The sequence below is a fragment of the Nerophis lumbriciformis genome, linkage group LG04, assembly GCF_033978685.3.
Source record: "Nerophis lumbriciformis linkage group LG04, RoL_Nlum_v2.1, whole genome shotgun sequence".
NCBI classification, from domain to species: Eukaryota; Metazoa; Chordata; class Actinopteri; order Syngnathiformes; family Syngnathidae; genus Nerophis; species Nerophis lumbriciformis.
Window position 1 is genome coordinate 35,359,422 of NC_084551.2, and position 22,928 is coordinate 35,382,349.

At 45.9% G+C, this 22,928-nt stretch overlaps 1 protein-coding gene across 2 annotated transcripts in view; it reads right to left on the reverse strand.

Moving 5' to 3' along the window:
• chn2 (chimerin 2) overlaps positions 1-22,928 on the reverse strand; it is an 81,383-nt gene that overhangs the window by 15,960 nt on the left and 42,495 nt on the right. Inside the window, exons 6-7 of one of the 2 annotated variants that reach the window (XM_061953609.1) lie at positions 21,139-21,409; positions 570-653 (exon numbers count right to left, since the gene is read on the reverse strand). In XM_061953609.1, the coding sequence (XP_061809593.1) occupies positions 570-653; positions 21,139-21,409 (355 nt within the window). The remainder of the gene's footprint in view (positions 1-569; positions 654-21,138; positions 21,410-22,928) is intronic. The other variant, XM_061953617.1, reaches the window with a different exon arrangement.

Genomic DNA, 22,928 nt, shown 5'->3' on the forward strand with positions numbered 1-22,928 from the left:
AATTTCCGTGTGCATTTGATTATCTGAGTAGTTAAGCCTATTTTGGTGGTGGGATCTGAGCCGAGGATATCGTTGTGGCTTGTGCAGCCCTTTGAGACACTTGTGATTAAGGTCTATATAAATAAACTTTGATTGATTGATTGAGTGGGAAAAGTTGCAAATGAAATGTCTGTTTTGCCGCTATATGTTATACTGACACCTAGTGACCTGTCAGGATGCACTACTATCATCACAATCTGTTTATTTTAACAGCATAGATTTGACTTATCGTCAACTATGGGCAAAATCAAACGAATCAGGTTTGACTATGAACATCCTTAGTGAAAGGCAGCACTAAAAGATTGTCAGTCATGAGTGCTTACAATAATTTACATGTGTCTCACAAAGTCAGGAGACTAAAAGTAAGAGTTGAAAATCAATGATAATCAATGCGCTGTGCTCGTCTCTGTCCATTAGTCACACATTTTGTGCTGCAGGAAGTCAGCTGTGTGTGTTTCCATCAGAACAACAATATTATTTGATCAAGACTAATCAAGAAAAATATGTTTTACTGAAGACTTTCATTTTACCTTAAAGTTGTGGATCTTCTCATAGGAGCACTGCTTTTCTGGTGTGTCTTTCAAGGTGCTCTGCCTCACCAGAGACGAGGAGATCTGTGGACAGGAGGCCAACAGTTTGATGGGCTTCCACAAAAGTGTCCCCTTGCTCCCCAGCTTGACTCCCAGGGCAAAAGCCAACAGTTCCTGTCGCTTCCGTTCTTGTCGTTTGGCTTTGTGGTTCATCACGTCCCCTCCGAACCCGCCTCGGTTATTTTCGGCCTCCGCGCCGGCCTGATCTAGTTCCCACAGGTCCTCCATCTCCTCTGGGGGAAGATGCGGAAGGGAGAAGCACGGTCCGCTCCCCTCTTCTCAGCCAGCAGGGCAACTGACGGTCGCTATCGAGGGGAAGGCTCCACTTCTGGTCAGTGCAGTGCGGAGAAGATGGGCGGTGGGTGGCCTGAAGGCTGGAGTGTGCCTCGCACAATGGCCCTCTTTCACACGCCCAGAAAGGAGCGAGAGAGAGAGAGAGAACCGGCTCTATGATAGGGAGGGGCTGAGTAGGGGTGGGGGGGTTGCTGTCAGGACTGTTTCACACAGCTCAACAGCTCTGTAAAGCAGGATCAATAGTGCAGACGCCCTCTTTATATCACACAGCACTCTCACATTAGCCCACTGCCTTCCGGACACACTCCACTCCACTTAGCTGCAGATATTCACATGCCAGCAACTCGCAGGCAGCACGGGGCCTCCTAAATGTGTCACCGCTGCCTCAAATACTACAGAGGGTTATTCAGATGAAGAGCACTCAGAATTCAATCAAATCTTGACCTCCATCTTTGTAAGGATGGAATCCCCCCCGCCATGCCACCGAGATGGGGCCATCCAGAAACTCCCACTTGTCACAAGCAGTAATCTGCAGAGTACCAGCAGAGCCAGACCAGCAACTGGGATTGGGAGAGATTATTGCCATAATCCTGACACAGGAAGTAATCCCGAGGCAGTCAAATCCATGTAAAAGAGCAAAGAAAGCTCATTTGAAGGTCTGCAGCCATAAGGTGCATTATCAGTGGGGAGCTGTTGCTACACTCATTATGTATTTGCCTGTGTTGCACATATGCAAGCACTAAACAGGACAGGCAGGTATTTTGGGGTCATTAGTATGATATTTACGGTGGTTGACAGGGGAAAATGTGCTACAACGTCAGAAACACACGAAACCCCCAAATCACATAAATACATTACACACTGGGGAAAACCCTTCGGAAGTACGATGAAACCGGGGGTGCCAAATGGGACAAAATAAATAAATGTTTAAGTATCTACTTAAATGCGTCATCAATTCATTACAATTTAAATCACATACATAAATGTGTTATTAAATGTGTCATTTTTAATGTAAAATTAAATCTAATCATTCAATGAATTATTGTTTCAATATTTCATGATTTCATTATTTTACGATGTAATTAATTATTGATTTACAATTTTTATGACTTTTAATAATTTAATTAATGGCCCTTTTTAAATTTTAATTTAATTTTGTCCCTCAATAGTTAGCATGTTATTAGGAAGTAAGCCCTACCAGTGGTGCCAGGTCCGAGAGAGATATGCAAAGCACGAGAAACAGTTCAGAAGAAAGTTAAATTGTGAAGGTAAAACATTTACCTTCACAATGTCTATCTATCAAACTAACAATGTTATACGGCTACCTATTTAATGAGTTGTTTTTGCCCGTTTTGCATTAGTTTTCTTATGTTCTGGACGTTTATGCGCGTTTACCCTTGTCAGCCACTGTAGACATTACATTTAAGACTGCAAAAAATATTTGACATAATCGACATAACTATAAAGCTTGAATAAAATGCTTTCTGTAGCGCTAACACATTTTATTGTTTTCACAACCAATACTAAATGGTGCCATAAAAGTGATATTTGATGACTTAAGTAGGCTGTAAAATGTCAGTCGTGTATCTAGCATTGAGATTTACTCATTCTATTTTGTCTTATGAAGCAACAAGCAAAGAAAAATGGACATGCATGTTAATATTCCTTGTGGTAATAATACCAAAGACAAGGTAAAGCAGGAGGCTGTTTTTACTTTGACACTTGGGGCGGTATAGCTCGGTTGGTAGAGTGGCCGTGCCAGCAACTTGAGGGTTCCAGGTTCGATCCCCGCTTCCGCCATCCTAGTCACTGCCGTTGTGTCCTTGGGCAAGACACTTTACCCACCTGCTCCCAGTGCCACCCACACTAGTTTAAATGTAACTTAGATATTGGGGTTTCACTAAGTAAAGCGCTTTGAGTCATAAGAGAAAAAGCGCTATATAAATATAATTCACTTCACTTCACTTCACTTCACTACTTGGGGTGACTGTTGGCAGCTAAATAACTAACATTACAAGGTGAAAATAGCTTTCAGGGGTTTCTTTGCATGGAATGAATTAAAGCTTAGGATACATTTATCCATCGTTTATTGCTGTATTTGTTTCCGGACATGACCACAATACATGAACTTCTGCAAAGTAGAAATCAATCCATCGATCAGTTTTCTACCAAATGTCCCTTTTAGGGTCGCGGGAGGCTGCCATTAGTTATACTTTTTTTTTTTTCATAGCTAAAGCATAAAAACAAATTTACGACCTTCTAAATATGTTTTTCAACATTAAGAGAGCACTGTAGACATTCAATAACACCCTTTAGTCACCTTTACACCTTTTTAATCCAATATAGTAATGCTGTCTGAGGCTGAGCCAATCAGTGGCCACGATACTGAACAGCACGCTCTGATTGGTTTAGTGTCTTCTAGTGGCCAATACTATTGTAGTATTGATATTTTTTTGTTAATTTACAATTTTTCATTTTGATTTAGGACCAAAAAATTATAGAATATGCTTTAAAAAATAAATAAATATCTAATATATATATATATAATGTGGTGAAGCCGCGATATTTGAAGTGTGATGTGGCGAGGGGTGACTGTATTTTGCTCTTTAAGTCTATATATTTTTACTGTGATTATTTTCTTTGTGTAATAAAGTAAACACACTCATTCCTTAGTAATCTATTTTTTTTGCTACAATTTATTATATTACCTTCTGAAAATGATTTAAAATCATGCCGTTGATCCAAACTAATTGTTTGACTAGTCGACTAATCGAAAAAATCATCGCTGATTGGTCGTCGATTAAAATAACCCTTAGTTGCATCTCTAATTGCATTGTTACTATTACATGTTACGTTCTGCGTAATCGTAGTGTTGGTCTGGACCCTAGGATGCAGAGATGGCAGATGAATTGCAGGTCAAATGTATTTATTAATACAAGTAAATAACTAGTGCAGCAGGGAAGTGCACAAGAAGCATAGGGTAAGATACAGTATACAGCATGAAAACAAAAAAGCTAAATAGATGCACCAGAGTCCAGCAATGTCTAGAGGAAAGGGCTGGTATTGAAAGCCTCCTAATTGGCAACCAGGTACAGGTGAGAAAGGTGAAACATTTGTTGACAAACAGGAACCTTATAAATAACAAATTAAGAGTTTCAACACAGAAAATAATGGTTGAAACAAAGGAAAAGAACTTGAGTCATGTCGGATCATGACACTACACTCATTAAAATAATCCCTGATCGTTATATTGTGTTTCAAAACAGGAAGACCCTATACAACTATTTTCTCTTTTTCACGATGCCCACAGGCAACGTTAAAGTATCGCTGCAAAGAGTGACATGACAGGTGTAAGATATTTGTCATTGTGGCTGGCATTCTGTGAGGAGACCTACACATACCAGAGGATACAATTCAGAAGGGACAGATGTGAAATACACCACTCTGTAGATATTTTAGCCACAAGAGGGGAGGAGGGAGGCAGACGAGGGCTGAGCTTTGTCTGCGGGCAGATGGCCTCTTGTCTGGCCAAAGAAAAAGGACACAAAAGGTGTCCACACAACAAGCTCGGCTTTCTTCCAGAGTGTCTTGACTCTTTTATTCCGGTGAGTCTTTGTAAAAGGCACAGCTGAGTGGACTCCTGTGAGTCATGGCAAAATAACACAAGGGGCCACTGACAAGGATGTGACCCCTTGCACAGCTTAAACAATTCCATACAAAGAAAAAACATTGCTAATAAATAGATACACTGTGATGGACCTCACAGGCAGAGGATGTCTCACTCTTTGCAAAATGTTCTTTATTTTTATATACCGGTACTCCCAAAAACTGTGCTCAGAAAAACAGCTGACTCATAAGATTTTTTTGTGTGATAAAATTCCAGCTATTTACCGACAAAGTGGAACATTATCCAAATAATCAACACCTCTATTCTTTTGAAAATCATTCCATGGCAAATAACCATACCAGCCTGACCGGCACATCACTGGTATCCCGAGTGGTGAGTATCAGGAGGAATGTGCTAGAGGTCTGGCCGCATTCAGAATGCAAAAGTAATCTAACTGAGGGATAGATCAGGCCCCCCTCTTGGCCTCTGGGAAACATTTTGGGTTACACTAAAAGGGTAAATACGTGCCCATATTGACTATACAGTGAAGCCACTGTGCAACTAAAGCCTCAGGGTGCGGCTGTGGGAATGGTAAACACGAAGGTCAAAAGGCGACTTCTCCACATTCGAGCCTCAAAGGTGAGCTGTGCTTCTTGGACTAATTCAATCAGGCCAAAAAAAACACACTTTTTCTGCAAACATCCCCTGATAGCTCACATCATTGTGTGGAATGTGAACAAAAATGACAAAATACTTAAAAATTCACCCAGCAGATGTTGTTGTATTATAAATCATTATAAATTACACTGATCGATGGCCATTTGCTGTATTAATGTCTGCAGTGTCAGGTTACAGAGGGATGACTGATCTTGACACCACAGCTGATGCTCGTGCTGACAGCGCTGCCATGTGTCTTGTAAATGATGTGAAAAATAACCCCTAACTTTGAGAGACAAACACATTTTATTTGACGTTTCTCTTAAATGTTTGAAATAAACTTCAATTATGCCAATAACCATAAATATATGTCTAAGAAACACCAACAGGCCACTCAGCACACACAAAGGAGGATTGCCCCCTAGTGGAGGGATTGTTCCTTCCATGGGAGGACAGCAATTGTCCTCCGCGCAAAGTCATTACCACACAATTATGAGCTAACAGCTTCGGAGCACCAGTGAATACAATTTGTCTCAGTGAGTCTGATATGCATGCAGAGCAGAGAAAAGTCCCCCTTGGTCATCATTACTTTGCACGGGAGGCAATGAAGCACGCTGGCTAATAAAGTGCACTCAACTCACAGGACAAAGCGTGCTCTAAAAAAAAATTCAAATAAAAAAAAGTGCTGCAAAATGTTCTGCAGGGTAAAGGCAGATTAAAATCAGAGTATCGTTCTGGTCTTACAAAGAACCCAGCCGTCTACATCAGAGCTTTACCGTAAGAGACATAGTCTGTACTTAAAAGGGAACTGCACTTTTTTTTGGGAATTATCATTCACAATCCCTGTGTAAGACACGAACACACATGACTTTTTTTTTTTAATGCTATCTATTCTGTAATATACGGCAAGTACAAGGAAGCTTACAATGAAGAAAATGGGAGTCATCTATTGAGCCCATAAAGCCCTCAAAAAACATCTAAAAACCGACAACAATACTTCATTTACACGTTGTAACCTGAATATTAACCTAGTAAGCGGTATTGTTATTAAAAACACTAACGCCAAGGAACTACTTGTAGCGGCGCCGTGACCACAGAGAGCTAACTATATGCAGCTATTGACATATTGAGCTGCCTCATCGCCTCAGAACAAAAGTTTATTATAGATTATAAATCATGCCTCTCACTTGCATAGTAGAAGGATGTGGCCGTAAACCGAGAAGGTTGTCAACTTTGACATTCAACTTAGACATGGAGATGGCGAGAAAGACAGAAAACGTTTGTTTGCGGCACGTTTTTTTTTTTTAACCTGCATTAGGATTATGAACAATTCTTAATCGAAACGGGAAGATATAAACATCCCATCAGTCAGCATTCCAGTGAGAGCATACATTCTACAGTGAGTCATTGTCTTATTATGTTCATAGTTTGGATTTCTTGTTTAACACTAACTGGATCTGCTTAGCACTCAGCTTTTAAAACTGGTAGCTCATCCTCTGTATATTCAGGCTCAAAAATATAAGGTTATGGATCATCATTTGTCCCAAAATAGTTGTTGTTGTATCTCATGAAGTCTGCCATGATTAGTAGAAGTAGTTGTTGGTGAAGGAAATAGTGAACTTTGTGATGCGTCTGTAAAATTAATACGTCAGCGTTTAATTAAAATGAGCAAAATATGTAAATATTAAAAGTTATTATGAATGTGCTTGTTATTACATTACATATACACTTACAGCATGTAATTGAAACGTTAATGAAGGTTTTTGTATGTTTTAGAGCGCCTTATAGGCAGAATAAATCAAATCCCATTACCTCCATTGGCAGCTGACTTTTGCTAGTGTTTAATTGAGAGTTAGAATGCATACATTTTTTGTTTTTTTCCTTTTCTTTTTTCTCATTGTTTACCTGTATCTCACCTTTTTTGTAAGGGGCGCCGGATGTTGGCAGACCTGTCAGCGATCCTGTTCTGTCTCCCTGTAATGTTTGTCTAAACTTAAATGGGATTGTGCTGAAAATTTTAATTTCCCCTCAGGGATTAATAAAGTATTTCTGATTCTGATTCTGATTCTGATAAAGGATTGTAAATGATAAACAAAATTCCCCCAAAAAGTGCAGTTCCCTTTTAAATTAATACAATCTTTCGAAGGTCACTGTTACGCCTTCGAGGCATTGTGATGCCGGAGGTCGTCTTTTCAAGATGCAGAGGGATGTCAGGAAGCGGCTTGCAGGTGAGAATAAATGATTTATTCTGATTGCAGAACAAAATGCTGCGCGGTGCACCACGGCACGGAAAACAAGAGGGTAGCAAAGATGCTAATATCAAAAATGTAAACTATGAGCGAAACTAGGAGCGTAACTTGTTGCGTAGGAGCAAACAAAACCAACAGACCGAATGAGGCCAGCGCGTAAACTAAATAGCCCTCTGATTAGTGCCCCGGCAACAGGTGCGCGTCCGGAACACTAACCAGAGGCAGGTGACGATAATCTGCCGTCATGGCAACAGAAACAAACTCAAGAGGTGATGAAAACACAAGTGACTTGAAAACAATAACAAAAATATGATCCGGGCAGCGGATCATAACAGTACCCCCCCCTTAAGGGACAGATTCCAGATGTCCCCTGGCAAAACTAAAACCCCCCCGACTATAACAGAGTTCAAGAGTCAAGGGAGGGTGGAGGGAGGATTTGGCGGAGGGTCGCCAGGCCACGTGTCCCCGAATCCACCGGGGACGAGTCAGGTGGCGGCGGCGAATGGAACGCCGCTGCCGGAGGCGAGGCGGGCGACCAAGGAAAGGCCACATTCGTGGCTGCCGAGAAGGTGGGCGTGAGTGGCGCCAGAAGTTCAGCAGCCGGAGAGTTCTGAGACTACGTCTCGGGTGTCGCTGCTGTTTGCGCCACTGGCGTCCATACACAAACCTCCGAGAGCGCCGCTTGCGCAGCCAGACCACTCGAGGTCACTGAGACGACGATGAGGGCGAGAGAGCAGACGTCGCCGTGGAAGCAGGAGGAGTCGTCGTCGCCGTGGAAACAGGAAGCGTCGTCGTCGCCGTGGAAACAGGAAGCGTCGTCGTCGCCGTGGAAACAGGAAGCGTCGTCGTCGCCGTGGAAACAGGAAGCGTCGTCGTCGCCGTGGAAGCAGGAAGCGTCGTCGTCGCCGTGGAAACAGGAAGCGTCGTCGCCGTGGAAGCAGGAAGCGTCGTCGCCGTGGAAGCAGGAAGCGTCGTCGCCGTGGAAACAGGAAGCGTCGTCGCCGTGGAAACAGGAAGCGTCGTCGCCGTGGAAACAGGAAGCGTCGACGCTGTCGGCGTGGGCGGAGCAGGCGGCTCGTCTGTCGGCGTGGGCGGAGTCAGAGGCGGAGCAGGCGGCTCGTCTGTCGGCGTGGGCGGAGTCAGAGGCGGAGCAGGCGGCTCGTCTGTCGGCGTGGGCGGAGCCAGAGGCGGAGCAGGCGGCTCGTCTGCCGGCGTGGGCGTAGCAGGCGTCCGGGCTGTCGACGTGGGCGTAGCAGGCGTCCGGGCTGTCGACGTGGGCGGAGCAGGCGGCCCGTCTGCCGGCGTGAGCGGAGCAGGCGTCCGGGCTGTCGACGTGGGCGGAGCAGGCGGCTCGTCTGCCGGCGTGGGCGGAGCAGGTGCTGGTGTGGGAACCAGACTTGGAGCAGGTGCTGGTGTGGGAACCAGACTTGGAGCAGGTGCTGGTGTGGGAACCAGACTTGGAGCAGGTGCTGGTGTGGGAACCAGACTTGGAGCAGGTGCTGGGCGTGACTTTGGCGGAGGTGGCCTGGCCGGGGGTTGCGGCTTAGCACGCCGAAGGACTGGTGGTGGTGGCCGGGCAGGAGGTTGCGGCTTAGCATGCCGAAAAACCGGTGGTGGCGGCCGGGCAGGGGGTTGCGGCTTAGCATGCCGGAGGACTGGTGGCGGCGGCCGGGCAGGAGGTTGCGGCTTAGCATGCCGAAAAACCGGTGGTGGCGGCCGGGCAGGGGGTTGCGGCTTAGCATGCCGGAGGACTGGTGGCGGAGGCCGGCATGGAGGTTTGGGTTTGGCTGGGCGCAGCTGTGCCTGCCCACTAGCAAAGCACCCAGTACTAGCCCCCCCCTCAAGAAGCGGATCCCAGACGCGTCTTGTGCAGTCTGGAACAGTCTTTAGGGGTGGGAGGGAGGAGGTGAGGAGGGGGGTAGGCTCCTCCCCTTTTGATTGTCCAAAACCTCTATTCTGCTCTTCAATAGCATGCGGAGTGTCCTTTGCCGCTTGGGATTGTTCCTCAAGTTTTAGTTCAATCAGTACCTTCCGGTACCACTCATCCACCCAAGCAGGACTGTACTTCTCGAGGGGTGTCTCGGAAGATGACTGGGCTGGAACAGGAAGAGGAGAAGGCAGAGCAGCATGTGGCACAGCAGACAGAGGAGTGGGTGGAGCTTGAGCCTTAGGGGGTGGGGCCAAAGTAATTGGGGGCTGAGCTTGAAAGTCAGAAGGTGAGTGGGACTGACTAGACCTAGAATTAACAAAAATGTCCTGATAGTATTTAATTGTTGAATTAAAGTCATTTGGAGGCGGCTGACAGAAAGAGTTGACTGAATTTAAAAAAATGTCTTCGTCTATGACGTCATCACCAGTGGACGGGATGACGTCATCCGCGCGGGTCTCCAGCTGACTGACAGCCCAATCGGTGAACTGTTTGGCAAAGTGAGTGATGGGATTACCAAACATCGGAGGAGGGGAATCCTGGGCTGCTTGACTGTGTTCCGGAGGGAAGAATTGTGGGATAGGTGCGTCTTTGCCGCGAGCCGAAGTCTTCTTGGTTGACTTCCGCTTTCGCTGACGCGTACGGGCTGGCTGTGAGCGGACATCCCCGGGCCAGATGGAGTCGATATGGACCAATGAACCGTCAGGCCCCCACAAAAGGTCTTCGCGCTCCAAAGGGGAATACTGGAGAGTCTCTCTCTCCATCGCCTTTAAGACCAGCCACGTCCCGTAGCCGGAATCCTCCACGCCCTCTTCGAAGAGACTGTCTGCTGTTGGTTTTCTGTTACGCCTTCGAGGCATTGTGATGCCGGAGGTCGTCTTTTCAAGATGCAGAGGGATGTCAGGAAGCGGCTTGCAGGTGAGAATAAATGATTTATTCTGATTGCAGAACAAAATGCTGCGCGGTGCACCACGGCACGGAAAACAAGAGGGTAGCAAAGATGCTAATATCAAAAATGTAAACTATGAGCGAAACTAGGAGCGTAACTTGTTGCGTAGGAGCAAACAAAACCAACAGACCGAATGAGGCCAGCGCGTAAACTAAATAGCCCTCTGATTAGTGCCCCGGCAACAGGTGCGCGTCCGGAACACTAACCAGAGGCAGGTGACGATAATCTGCCGTCATGGCAACAGAAACAAACTCAAGAGGTGATGAAAACACAAGTGACTTGAAAACAATAACAAAAATATGATCCGGGCAGCGGATCATAACAGTCACATTCCATCGATAACACGAATATGGATCATTTCCTTCCATTGTAAATATAATCAGTCAGAAAGCTGTCAGCCATATTGTGTACTTACTGCAACACATCAGTGAGGAACAATACATTTAACCTTTGACCCAGCACAGGGGAGAGTTTGGACTGAAATCACTCAAAATCATTGAGACATATTAGGTTGATCAACAATGTTCTAGATAAGCGGTTTTCAAGGTATTAGGCAACAGAAGACTTAGGGGAGGCACCAGCATCTTGAAAAAATAAGGAACATGTTTTTAAGCCTGCTGAGCTAACTTCAGTTATGTCAAAAGCAAAATAATAGGTTATTTAGTTCCTATATTGAGAAAGTAAAATCTGGTGTGAACAGAAGGTTTACACAGTATGCTGCAATTGTGTTTGGCAGGGCTATGTGTAACTCTGACAAAAAGACAGGACCAAAAACAAACATGCACTGCAGAGGATGTAGCACAATATAGGCTCACTATACCACATTTTATAAATCCTTGCTCTAGACCTGGCGGCAATAGACAGCCCAAAAGCCATTTTTGTCCACGAAAACATTAGGGGTGTCTTGATCTGACACCTAATATGGGTTTGACATCAGCAAAAATACGAGTAACGAATTACATCGGCTTACATCCAAAATCTCTGATATAAGTGCTCCAGTACAAGCAGCTTGACAGCCAGTCAACAGCTAAATGTTCTCCATTGAGCACACAAGGTTGGCCGTTTCTTGTGCTACTGGGAAATCATTTATAAAAGGTAAACTACAGTATTTTTTCGGACCATAAGGCGCACCGGATTAAAAGGCCCATTGTCGATGAACGGGTCTATTCAGGTCTATTTTCATACATAAGGCGCACTGGACTAGGCGCATTAAAGGGGTTATATTGTGATCTTTTTACGACATTTAAAACACTTCCTCGCGGTCTACATAACATGTAATGGTGGTACTTTGGTTAAAATTTTGCATAGATAATGTTTTACAGACCATTTTCAAGCTGCTTTTTGACCGTCTCTACAGGATGCACCGTTTGGTGGGTGGTCTTATTTATGTTACTCCATTTCGACTGCGTCTTCTCCCCGTCATCTTTTGTTACTGAAGTTACGGACAGATTAAGTTCGAAGTATACGCTACTTCGTATTAGAAATGGCAATAGCAGAGGTTGAAAGCCCCACAACAAGAGGATAGAGAAAAAGAAGGAGCTTATGGACTACGGCGCAAACTACAATGGCGGACAAACACACATTTTCGGGATTCATGCAGATTACAAACACAGATTACAAACAGCAGGTACCAATTGGTAAAAAAAACCTTGGCTTTGCGTAATAGGTCGAAACAAAACGCTGGATAATATGTCTCCTAATAGGTGACATTTTGGGGTCCTTGTACACACACCATAATAATACCCGCAAGTTGAAGCACAGCGCATCAGACTACGGTAGCCGTAATGCTCCGACAATTCATCAAGCAATGTGGCTCTGTAGTTTAACAAAGTCGTACTAAAACATTTTGATAGATTTTTAAACGCCGTGTTTAATGTTCTATATTCTCAATGAAACGTCAAAATGTTGGTCTTGCTTGCTTGTGTCATTTATTGAACAAGAGGCATAAACCTATATCTCTAATGTCCAATTGTCATCTACTGGTCACACTTATCATTACACCATGTACCAAAAAAAATTGGTACAAGGTCAGTAAGCACAACCAGAATTAATACATACATAAGGCGTATTGTCCATTTTTGTGAAAATAAAAGTGTGCCATATTGCCATATGGCAATATGCTACACAACAAGGAAGCACATAACAGCACACAAGCTAGACAAAACTGTCATGATCCAATCCATTATGGCTGTTTTGGACTTTTGTGTTGTTTTTCCTGTGTCGAGTGTTCCATACTGTCTAGTAAGGATGTCAAAAAAAAAAAAAAAAAAAAAAAAAAAGATTTTCAGTTTAATTGCCATTCCTATTTGTAATGAATCTTAATCGATAAAAAAAAAAAAATATATATATATATATATATACCGTATTTTTCGGATTATAAATCGCAATTTTTTCATAGTTTGGACGGGGGTGCGATATATTCTCTGGAGCGATTTATGTGTGAAATTATTAACACATTACCGTAAAATATCAAATAATATTATTTATCTCATTCACGTAAGAGACGAGGCAAATGTCAGCAATCGTCACACACACACGTCAACCAATAAAAATTTGGCGGGGGCGGGTCATGGCAGAAGTGCATTGTGGGTCTTGGCAGAAGTGCATTGTGTGTCTTGGCAAAAGTGCATTGTGAAAAAAAAGATGCTACATGCTACTACTTCCGTACCGGGAGAATGCACCATGCAAGTTTTCTGGATGTCATTGGATGGATCGACAAAGCATGGGCTTCAGTGACAACCACAACCATCCTGTCGGGATTCAGAAAGGCTGGAATAATTGGAACTGCAACTGACGATGACTCTGACGTAAGCGGCGTACCGATAGAAGAGGAAGTGGCGCATTGTCTACCTTTGGAGTTGGCAGAGTTGTTTAGAAGCGACACCGAGGAAGAAGATTTCATCGGATTTAGCGATTAGGAGTGACAGATTGTTTGGTAAACGTATAGCATGTTCTATATGTTATAGTTATTTGAATGACTCTTACCATAATATGTTACGTTAACATACCAGGCACGTTCTCAGTTGGTTATTTATGCCTCATATAACGTACACTTATTCAGCCTGTTGTTCACTATTCTTCATTTATTTTAAATTGCCTTTCAAATGTCTATTCTTGGTGTTGGATTTTATCAAATAAATTTCCCCAAAAAATGCAACTTATACTCCAGTGCGACTTATATGTTTTTTTCCTTCTTTATTATGCATTTTCGGCCTGTGCGATTTATACTCCTGAGCGATTTATAATCCGAAAAATGCGGTATATTTAAAAATTATAATTTTTTTTTTTTTTCAATATGTCCTGTCCAAATCATACTGTTGATGTAGATGCCCATATTTGCTGTACATATTTACTTTAGAAAAGAAAAGTGTGGGTTACTTCTTTTGTTGCCTTATTTGTATTTGACATTATTAAATGTTTGAGTAGCATTTTATTTAACAAAACCTGTTTTCTTTCAAGTAATAAAGAAATTGATCAGATATGTTTATCTATTTTACGGGGGAATGTAGTTAATCATAGAACTGGCATTCAATACTATTAAAAAAGTATAGATTTTTGTGAGGGGCGTGGCCTGCGGACCTGCAGCGAGGCGGGACCGGCTTCGAGATTAGCGACAGGTGAGTGGATGACACAGCTGAGTGTGTTTGTCTGATCACCTGTCGCTCTGTTAAAAGCAGCAGTCGGGAAGAAGAAGAGGAGGTGGAGCACGAGCGAGAGCGAGAGCGAGACAGACGAGAAAGACATTTGCTGAAAAGCACGAAAAGACTGAAAATAAAACCTTGTTCAAAACCCTGAACACTGCTGTCATGTCCGTGGTTGGTGGTCAGAAGAACCCGGTGGAACCAGACTTCCACAATTTGGCGCCCAACTCGGCTGGACCACCGGAGGCCGGGGAAGACGACACCCTGACGGCTCTCGCGGGAGCGCTCTCTGAGCTGGCAGCGACCACCCGCCAACAGTGCCAGGTCCTGCGGGCGTTAGCGGACCAGGGGGGCGGCGCACTGTCAGTGCCGACGACCGTCACCATCCCCCGCATGGGAGAAAAAGAAGATCCCCATGCCTTTTTGGACATTTTTGCGGCCACAGCGAGAGCATGCGCGTGGCCGGAAGAAGAGTGGGGGGTGCGGCTCTTGCCGCTCCTGACGGGGGAGGCGCAGCGTGCGGCGCTCAGCCTGCCGGCGCCCTCCAGAGTGCGCTTTGAGGACCTGAGGAGGGCGGTGCTGGACCGGACGGGAGGCACCGCCGAAGATTGCCGACGACGGTTCCGGTCCATGCATCTGGGGAAGGAGGACCGGCCATTCGCCTTTGGCCAGCGGTTCCAGGAGGCGGCGACGCGCTGGCTGCAGCCGGGAGAGGGAGATGGCCGACTGCTGGACCAGATCGTACTGGAGCAGTTTGTGGAGGCGATCCCGACGCGGACGGCGAACTGGATCCGGTACCACCGGCCCCGGGACCTCGCAGCAGCGGTGACCCTCGCCGAGAACCACCTGGCTGTCCACCGCGAGGAGAGAGAACGACACATTCCCCACTTTTTCCCACGTGACCCTCCCTCTGCTCTGTCTCCGCAGGTCCCGGCTGCTGCTTCCAGAACATCTCCCGCGCAGACGGCCCCTCAAACGCTTGGGCAGGCGTGCTGGAGGCGTGGGCGGCCCGGTCGCGCGCGTCACGAACCTCCGCAGGTGGAGGTGGGGCGCGTAAGCCGGGTGGCCGCTCCTTCAGTGCCCTCCCCCGGCCCGGGGGAGACGTACGGTATGAAGGTAACGATACAGGGGAGTACATACCAGGCGATGGTGGATTCGGGCTGCGGGCAGACCATTATCCACCAGAACCTGGTTCGACCCGGGGCTTTGAGGCAGGCAACACAGCTAAAAATCAGGTGTGTTCATGGGGATGTGCACGAGTACCCTATGGTGCCAGTAGAAATTTGGTATGAGGGCCAAAAGCATAGGGTCGAGGTAGCTGTAAGTACGCACCTCTCGCACCCCGTAATCTTGGGCACAAATTGGCCGGGGTTTAACCATTTACTGACACAATGTGTGGGGGTGCGTTCACGGACCGTAGGAAAGGGGAGCATCCACGCGGTTCTCAGTGGTGACGCGGGTCCGTCCGATACTGCCGAGCGGGAACCGGTGGGGGCTTCGCGGGAAGCCCCCCCGGCCCCCCACTGGCACCCTATGGAGGATTTTCCGCTCGAGCAGTCTCGCGACGAAACTTTGCGCGCGGCCTGGGACCAGGTGGATTACATCGACGGTCAGCTGGTGCGCCCGGGAGCAGCGCGGGTGTTCCCTCACTTCTCGATTATGAGAGATAGACTATACCGAGTGAGCCGTGACACTCAGACCGGAGAGGAATCCACCCAATTGTTGGTGCCAAAACGCCGCAGGGAAATGGTTTTCCAGGCGGCGCATTACAATCCCATGGCTGGCCACATGGGGTATAATAAAACACTAAATCGGGTCATGGTCCGATTCTATTGGCCGGGCATCCGGGCAGACGTGCGCCGCTGGTGCGCTGCCTGCCCGGACTGTCAGCTGGTGAACCCGGCGGCCACCCCAAAGGCGCCTTTGCGCCCATTGCCGCTTATGGAGGTCCCCTTCGAAAGAATGGGTATGGACCTCATCGGACCATTCCACCCGAGCACACGGGGATATCGCTTTGTGTTAGTCCTAGTGGATTACGCAACACGCTATCCCGAAGCAGTGCCCCTGCGCTCCATCTCTGCAAAGAGTGTAGCGCAGGCCCTGTTTCAGGTCATCTCCCGAGTTGGAATCCCGAAAGAGATTCTGACTGACCAGGGCACGTCCTTTATGTCACGCACGATAAAGGAACTGTACGGATTATTGGGAATTAAAGCGATCCGCACCAGCGTATACCATCCACAAACAGATGGGCTGGTGGAGAGATTGAATAAAACGCTGAAAACCATGATCCGTAAGTTTACACATAAGGACAAACCAAATTGGGATAAATGGCTGGATCCCCTACTGTTTGCGATGCGGGAGGTACCTCAGGCCTCCACAGGCTTTGCGCCTTTTGAGTTACTATACGGCAGGAAGCCGCGCGGAGTATTGGACGTAATTAAGGAAAGCTGGGAGGAGGGGCCAAGCTCCAGCAAAAACAAAATTCAATATGTCATGGACATGCGAGCAAAACTCCACACGGTGGGGCACTTGTCACGCGAGAATTTGCTCCGTGCCCAGGAACGTCAGCAGCGCACGTATAACAGGGGGACTCAGCTTAGAAAATTTTCACCGGGAGAAAAAGTGCTTATATTACTCCCCACATCCAGCTTGAAATTACTTGCGCGCTGGCAAGGACCCTTCGAGGTCACACGGCAAGTGGGTGATGTGGACTACGAGGTCCGGCGCTCGGACCGGGGCGGAGCCACCCAAATTTATCATATAAACCCCCTGAAAGCATGGAAGGAGGCGGAGCCTGTTTCCATGGTAACGGTGGTTAAGGAGGAGGGGGAGTTCGGGCCGGAGGTCCCGCGCGCTGGTCCGCCCTTTCCCCTCCTCTGTGACGATCAGCTCACGTTAGCGCAGAGAGCGGATGTTGCTAAACTGCAGCAGCGCTTCTCTGATGTGTTCTCCCCTCGGCCCGGGCGCACGAACCTCATCCAGCATCATATTGAGACCAGCCCAGGTGTTACGGTGCGGTCTCGGCCCTACAGGCTCCCCGAACACAAACGCAAAGTAGTTCGGGAGGAATTAAAATCCATGCTGGAGTTGGGGGTAATAGAAGAATCCCACAGCGCGTGGTGCAGTCCCATTGTCCTGGTAGGGAAGAAGGATGGGTCTGTGCGGTTCTGTGTGGATTACCGCAAGGTGAACGAAATTTCACGTTTTGACGCGAACCCAATGCCTCGGGTCGACGAGCTCCTGGATCGGCTGGGCGCTGCTCGTTTCTTCACGACACTGGATTTAACCAAGGGCTACTGGCAGATTCCCTTGTCACCAGAGTCCAGGGAAAAAACGGCCTTTTCCACTCCGGAAGGTTTGTACCAATTTGTGTCACTTCCGTTTGGCTTGTTCGGTGCGCCCGCCACGTTCCAGCGCCTCATGGACCGTGTGCTGCGACCCCACGCTGCATACGCTGCGGCCTACCTGGATGATGTCATCATCCAGAGTAGCGGCTGGGATGAACACATGCGGCGGGTGGGGGCAGTGCTCGAGTCCCTGAGACAGGCAGGGCTCACCGCCAACCCGGCGAAGTGTGCAGTTGGCCGGAGGGAAGTACAGTATCTGGGGTACCACTTGGGAGGAGGGCAGGTGCGGCCGCAGGTAGATAAAACAGCGGCAATTGCGACCTGCCCAAACCCCAAGACGAAAAAAGAGGTGAGGCAGTTTTTGGGTCTGGCGGGTTACTACCGGAGGTTTATCCCCCGGTTTGCGGACCTTACCAGCCCAATAACTGACCTCACCCGAAAGGGTGCTCCAGATCTGGTCCAGTGGACGGAGCAGTGCCAGCAGGCGTTTGAGAGGGTTAAGAAGGCCCTCTGCGAGGAGCCGGTCCTGCACATGCCTGATTTTTCTCTCCCGTTTTGTCTGCAGGGTGACGCGTCGGGCAGAGGACTGGGAGCGGTTTTGTCCCAGCAGGTGGAGGGCGTCGACCGACCCATTCTCTACATCAGCCGGAAGCTGTCCGAAAGGGAGGCAAGGTACAGCACAGTGGAGAGGGAGTGCCTCGCCATCAGGTGGGCGGTCGGGGCCCTCCGATACTACCTCTGGGGCGCTCATTCAACCTCTGCTCGGACCACAAACCCCTCCAGTGGCTCCACCGCATGAAAGATGCCAACGCGCGGATCACCCGTTGGTATCTAGCTTTGCAACCCTACAACTTCAGAGTGATTCACTGAAGTTGGACGGCGTCCCGGCCTGAGTCTGGCGGTGGAGGTATGTGAGGGGCGTGGCCTGCGGACCTGCAGCGAGGCGGGACGTGTCGGGACCGGCTTCGAGTTTAGCGACAGGTGAGTGGATGACACAGCTGAGTGTGTTTGTCTGATCACCTGTCGCTCTGTTAAAAGCAGCAGTCGGGAAGAAGAAGAGGAGGTGGAGCACGAGCGAGAGCGAGAGCGAGACAGACGAGAAAGACATTTACTGAAAAGCACGAAAAGACTGAAAATAAAACCTTGTTCAAAACCCTGAACACTGCTGTCATGTCCGTGGTTGGTGGTCAGAAGAACCCGGTGGAACCAGACTTCCACAATTTTCAATCGAGAATCCTTTTGAATCCAGAATCGATTCTGAATTGAATCATTACCCCCAAGAATCGAATCGAATTGTGTGGTGCCTAAAGATTCACAGCCCTACTGGCCAGCGCTTTTATTTTGGTTTCTCTTTCTGTGTTTTTTTTTTTTTTTGCTGTGACTTTGCTACTGCTCTCTGAGCACTTTTCTCCTCTCCTGTTTCTGGTTCACAATTAAAAGGCTCACCTGTACCTAACAGCCAATCAGGAAGGTTTGTAGTGTCACCTTCCTTGGGACGCTGTTTTATTGTCTAGTGTTCGTGTTTTGGCTGTTTGTGTTTTTGCCTCACCTAATCTTGTCTTGTCTTGCTTTTGTCACATTTTTGCTCACCTGTGATCTACTGCCATAGCCACGCTGGTGCTTCCTCATTTTTTGTACCCCATAAAAATACCTTCTACTGGCGCGTTGCCTGCCTTCTCTACATCCTGGGATCACACCAACCGCAAACATGCACAACAACAACATAAAGTATCCAATATTGCAGTCCAAAACATGACATATGTCATTATAAACGAGGATCAAATAATTATAGTTACATATTACTTGGCTGTCCAAGGCAGAAGCGTATTGGAAAGTATCCAGTAACAAACGTGTCCGCATCATTCAATATACTGCGTTATGAGCTTAACATTATGAATTATTATGGCCACTGGGTGTTGCCAAAAAAAACAATTACCATTCTACAAACCCCGTTTCTATATGAGTTGGGAAATTGTGTTAGATGTAAATATAAACGGAATACAATGATTTGCAAATCCTTTTCAACCCATATTCAATTGAATGTACTACAAAGACAAGATATTTGATGTTCAAACTCATAAACTTTTTTTTTTTTTGCAAATAATAATTAACTTAGAATTTCATGGCTGCAACACGTGCCAAAGTAGTTGGGAAAGGGCATGTTCACCACTGTGTTACATGGCCTTTCCTTTTAACAACACTCAGTAAATGTTTGGGAACTGAGGAGACACATTTTTTAAGCTTCTCAGGTGGAATTCTTTCCCATTCTTGCTTGATGTACAGCTTAAGTTGTTCAACAGTCCGGGGGTCTCAGTTGTGGTATTTTAGGCTTCATAATGCGCCACACATTTTCAATGGGAGACAGGTCTGGACTACAGGCAGGCCAGTCTAGTACCCGCACTCTTTTACTATGAAGCCACGTTGATGTAACACGTGGCTTGGCATTGTCTTGCTGAAATAAGCAGGGGCGTCCATGGTAACGTTGCTTGGATGGCAACATATGTTGCTCCAAAACTTGTATGTACCGTTCAGCATTAATGGCGCCTTCACAGATGTGTAAGTTACCCATGTCTTGGGCATTAATACACCCCCATACCATCACAGATGCTGGCTTTTCAACTATGCGCCTATAACAATCCGGATGGTTCTTTTCCTCTTTGGTCCGGAGGACAGGACGTCCAGTTTCCAAAAACAATTTGAAATGTGGAGTCGTCAGACCACAGAACACTTTTCCACTTTGTATCAGTCCATCTTAGATGAGCTCAGGCCCAGCGAAGCCGCCGACGTTTCTGGGTGTTGTTGATAAACGGTTTTCGCCTTGCATAGGAGAATTTTAACTCGCACTTACAGATGTAGCGACCAACTGTAGTTACTGACAGTGGGTTTCTGAAGTGTTCCTGAGCCCATGTGGTGATATCCTTTACAAACTGATGTCGCTTGTTGATGCAGTACAGCCTGAGGGATCGAAGGTCACAGGCTTAGCTGCTTACGTGCAGTGATTTCTCCAGATTCTCTGAACCCTTTGATGATATTACGGACCGTAGATGGTGAAATCCCTAAATTCCTTGCAATAGCTGGTTGAGAAAGGTTTTTCTTAAACTGTTCAACAATTTGCTCACGCATTTGTTGACAAAGTGGTGACCCTCGCCCCATCCTTGTTTGTGAATGACTGAGCATTGCATGGAATCTACTTTTATACCCAATCATGGCACCCACCTGTTCCCAATTTGCCTGTTCACCTGTGGGATGTTCCAAATAAGTGTTTGATGAGCATTCCTCAACTTTATCAGTATTTATTGCCATCTTTCCCAACTTCTTTGTCACGTGTTGCTGGCAACAAATTCTAAAGTTAATGATTATTTGCAAAAAAAAAAATGTTTATCAGTTTCAACATCAAATATGTTGTCTTTGTAGCATATTCAACTGAATATGGGTTGAAAATGATTTGCAAATCATTGTATTCCGTTTATATTTACATCTAACACAATTTCCCAACTCATATGGAAACTGGGTTTGTAATTTAAAGACAGCATATGTCCATTCCAGACAGTTAATAATAAATAGATTAGTGTTATTTATACCTACCATTGTTGTCTGACTAATTTCACTGAAGCATTTTCGAACATTCCATACTACGAAATAATACAAGTATGTATGATTACGATTGTATTATGTTAATATTTTTCATTTTTAATGAAACCGACCATTGCAGTGTCATCTGAGAAAAAAAAATCTGGACCTTACAAATATGTAATTTAGGACCACTGCTCTGGACTATGCTAGAAGTTAAAATGATTCTTTAAAATGCAGAAAACGCAGAAAAAAAAATTAACCTCACCTGTCCATCCCTCACAAAGGTGACCCTGCGAGGTTCGGTGCGCCCACGGCTCAGCCTGTGCACGGTCTTGTCCTTCAGCAGCGAGGTGTATCCCAGGTGCTCGTAGATGGGGTTGGCAGTCATTCTGGCGATGTACTCTGCCGCCTTGGTCTCGATGTAGAGAGTGATAAGGGCGTCTGTGACGAGATCATGCACCGACTCGAACCTCTTCTCAGCGACAAAATGCTTGCCATCGTAGAACAACCTATAGTTGAGCATCTGAGGCCCAAACCTGGGCCAAGACACAGACGAGGAGGTTATTGAACAGTAGAGACAAGGAGGCTGAGATCAAATCAAATCAAACTTTAATTATATCACACTTTTCATACACAGGCAAGTGGCAAACACAAAGTGCTGTACGCACGCTCGCACAGCACTGTTGACAATAACAAAACAAAAACAAAACTTGGCACGGCACTGAGGATTTGAGGAAAAACACAACCTTTGAGGTGTCCGCACTGGAGAATAACTAATATTAACGCCATCTAAAAAATAGTATGAAACATATGATCAAATATGTAAAAATAAAATATAGATAACATAAATATTACATTAATAAGTTAATAAAAATGTAACATAGACAGAATAATAGAAGTAATATTAATAATTAAGATAGAAAACAACACAAGGAATAATAAAAAACCTGACTAAAAAATAAAATATCAACGGCCTCTGGAGTCCTGAGCCTTTGTTATTTTTATAATCAGCCTGACTTGCGGCTTGATAATAAGCTATGTGATTAGCACATGCTTTCATATCTTTTGACAAGGTTTATCTTGTTAAACTGTAAGTAGGTTAGATATAATTATTGAATACAATTAAAATCAAGAGTAAGATTGTTATTCAGTGTTAATATTTGAGAGGGCCCTGGGAACCTCGGTAGTGTAAAAGTTGGGCCTTGAGGTTCAAAAGGTTAGGGGGGGTAATTAAAACCCATCCATCCATTTCCTACCGCTTATTCCCTTTTGGGGTCGCTGGAGCCTATCTCAGCTACAATCGGGCGGAAGGCGGGGTACACCCTGGACAAGTCGCCACCTCATCGCAGGGCCGTAATTAAAACCTATTTTTGAAATATTTTTAATATGTGGGATAAAAGTCAACTCGGAATCAAAAATCACGCCCAGATTTTTTATACATTTTGTTGGTTGAAAACCTTGTAATTTTGGTAAAATATTTTCCGTCTGGCTTTCAGGATCTATAACCTCTGTTTTGTCCTGGTTGTGCTGTAAGAAATTCACTGCCATCCATGACTTGATGTCTAAAATGTAGGGATGTAACCTCACGGTACAATATTATCTCGGTATTAAAGCCAAGGTACGATATTATTGTGATATGTCAAAAAAAAAAAAAAAAAGATTTTTTAAAGTGTGTAAACAGGGGTCTCAAACTCAATTTACCTGTGGGCCACTGGATGCAGAAACTGGGTGAGGCTGGGCCGCAAGAAAAGATTTCTTAAAAAAAATCTAACATGCACTTTTTAATGAATTCAACTTCTTTGAATGGCTATCCCGCCCTAGCTACATACTTGCCAACCCTCCCGATTTTTCCGGGAGACTCCCGAATTTCAATGCCCCTCCAGACAATCTCCCGGGGCAACCATTCTCCCGAATTTGTCCCGATTTTCACCCGGACAACAATATCAAGGGCGTGCCGTAATAGCACTGCCTTTGACGTCCTCTACAACCTGTCCTCGCGTCAGCTTTTTCTCCATACAAACAGCGTGCCGGCCCAGTCACATGTTGTATGAGGCT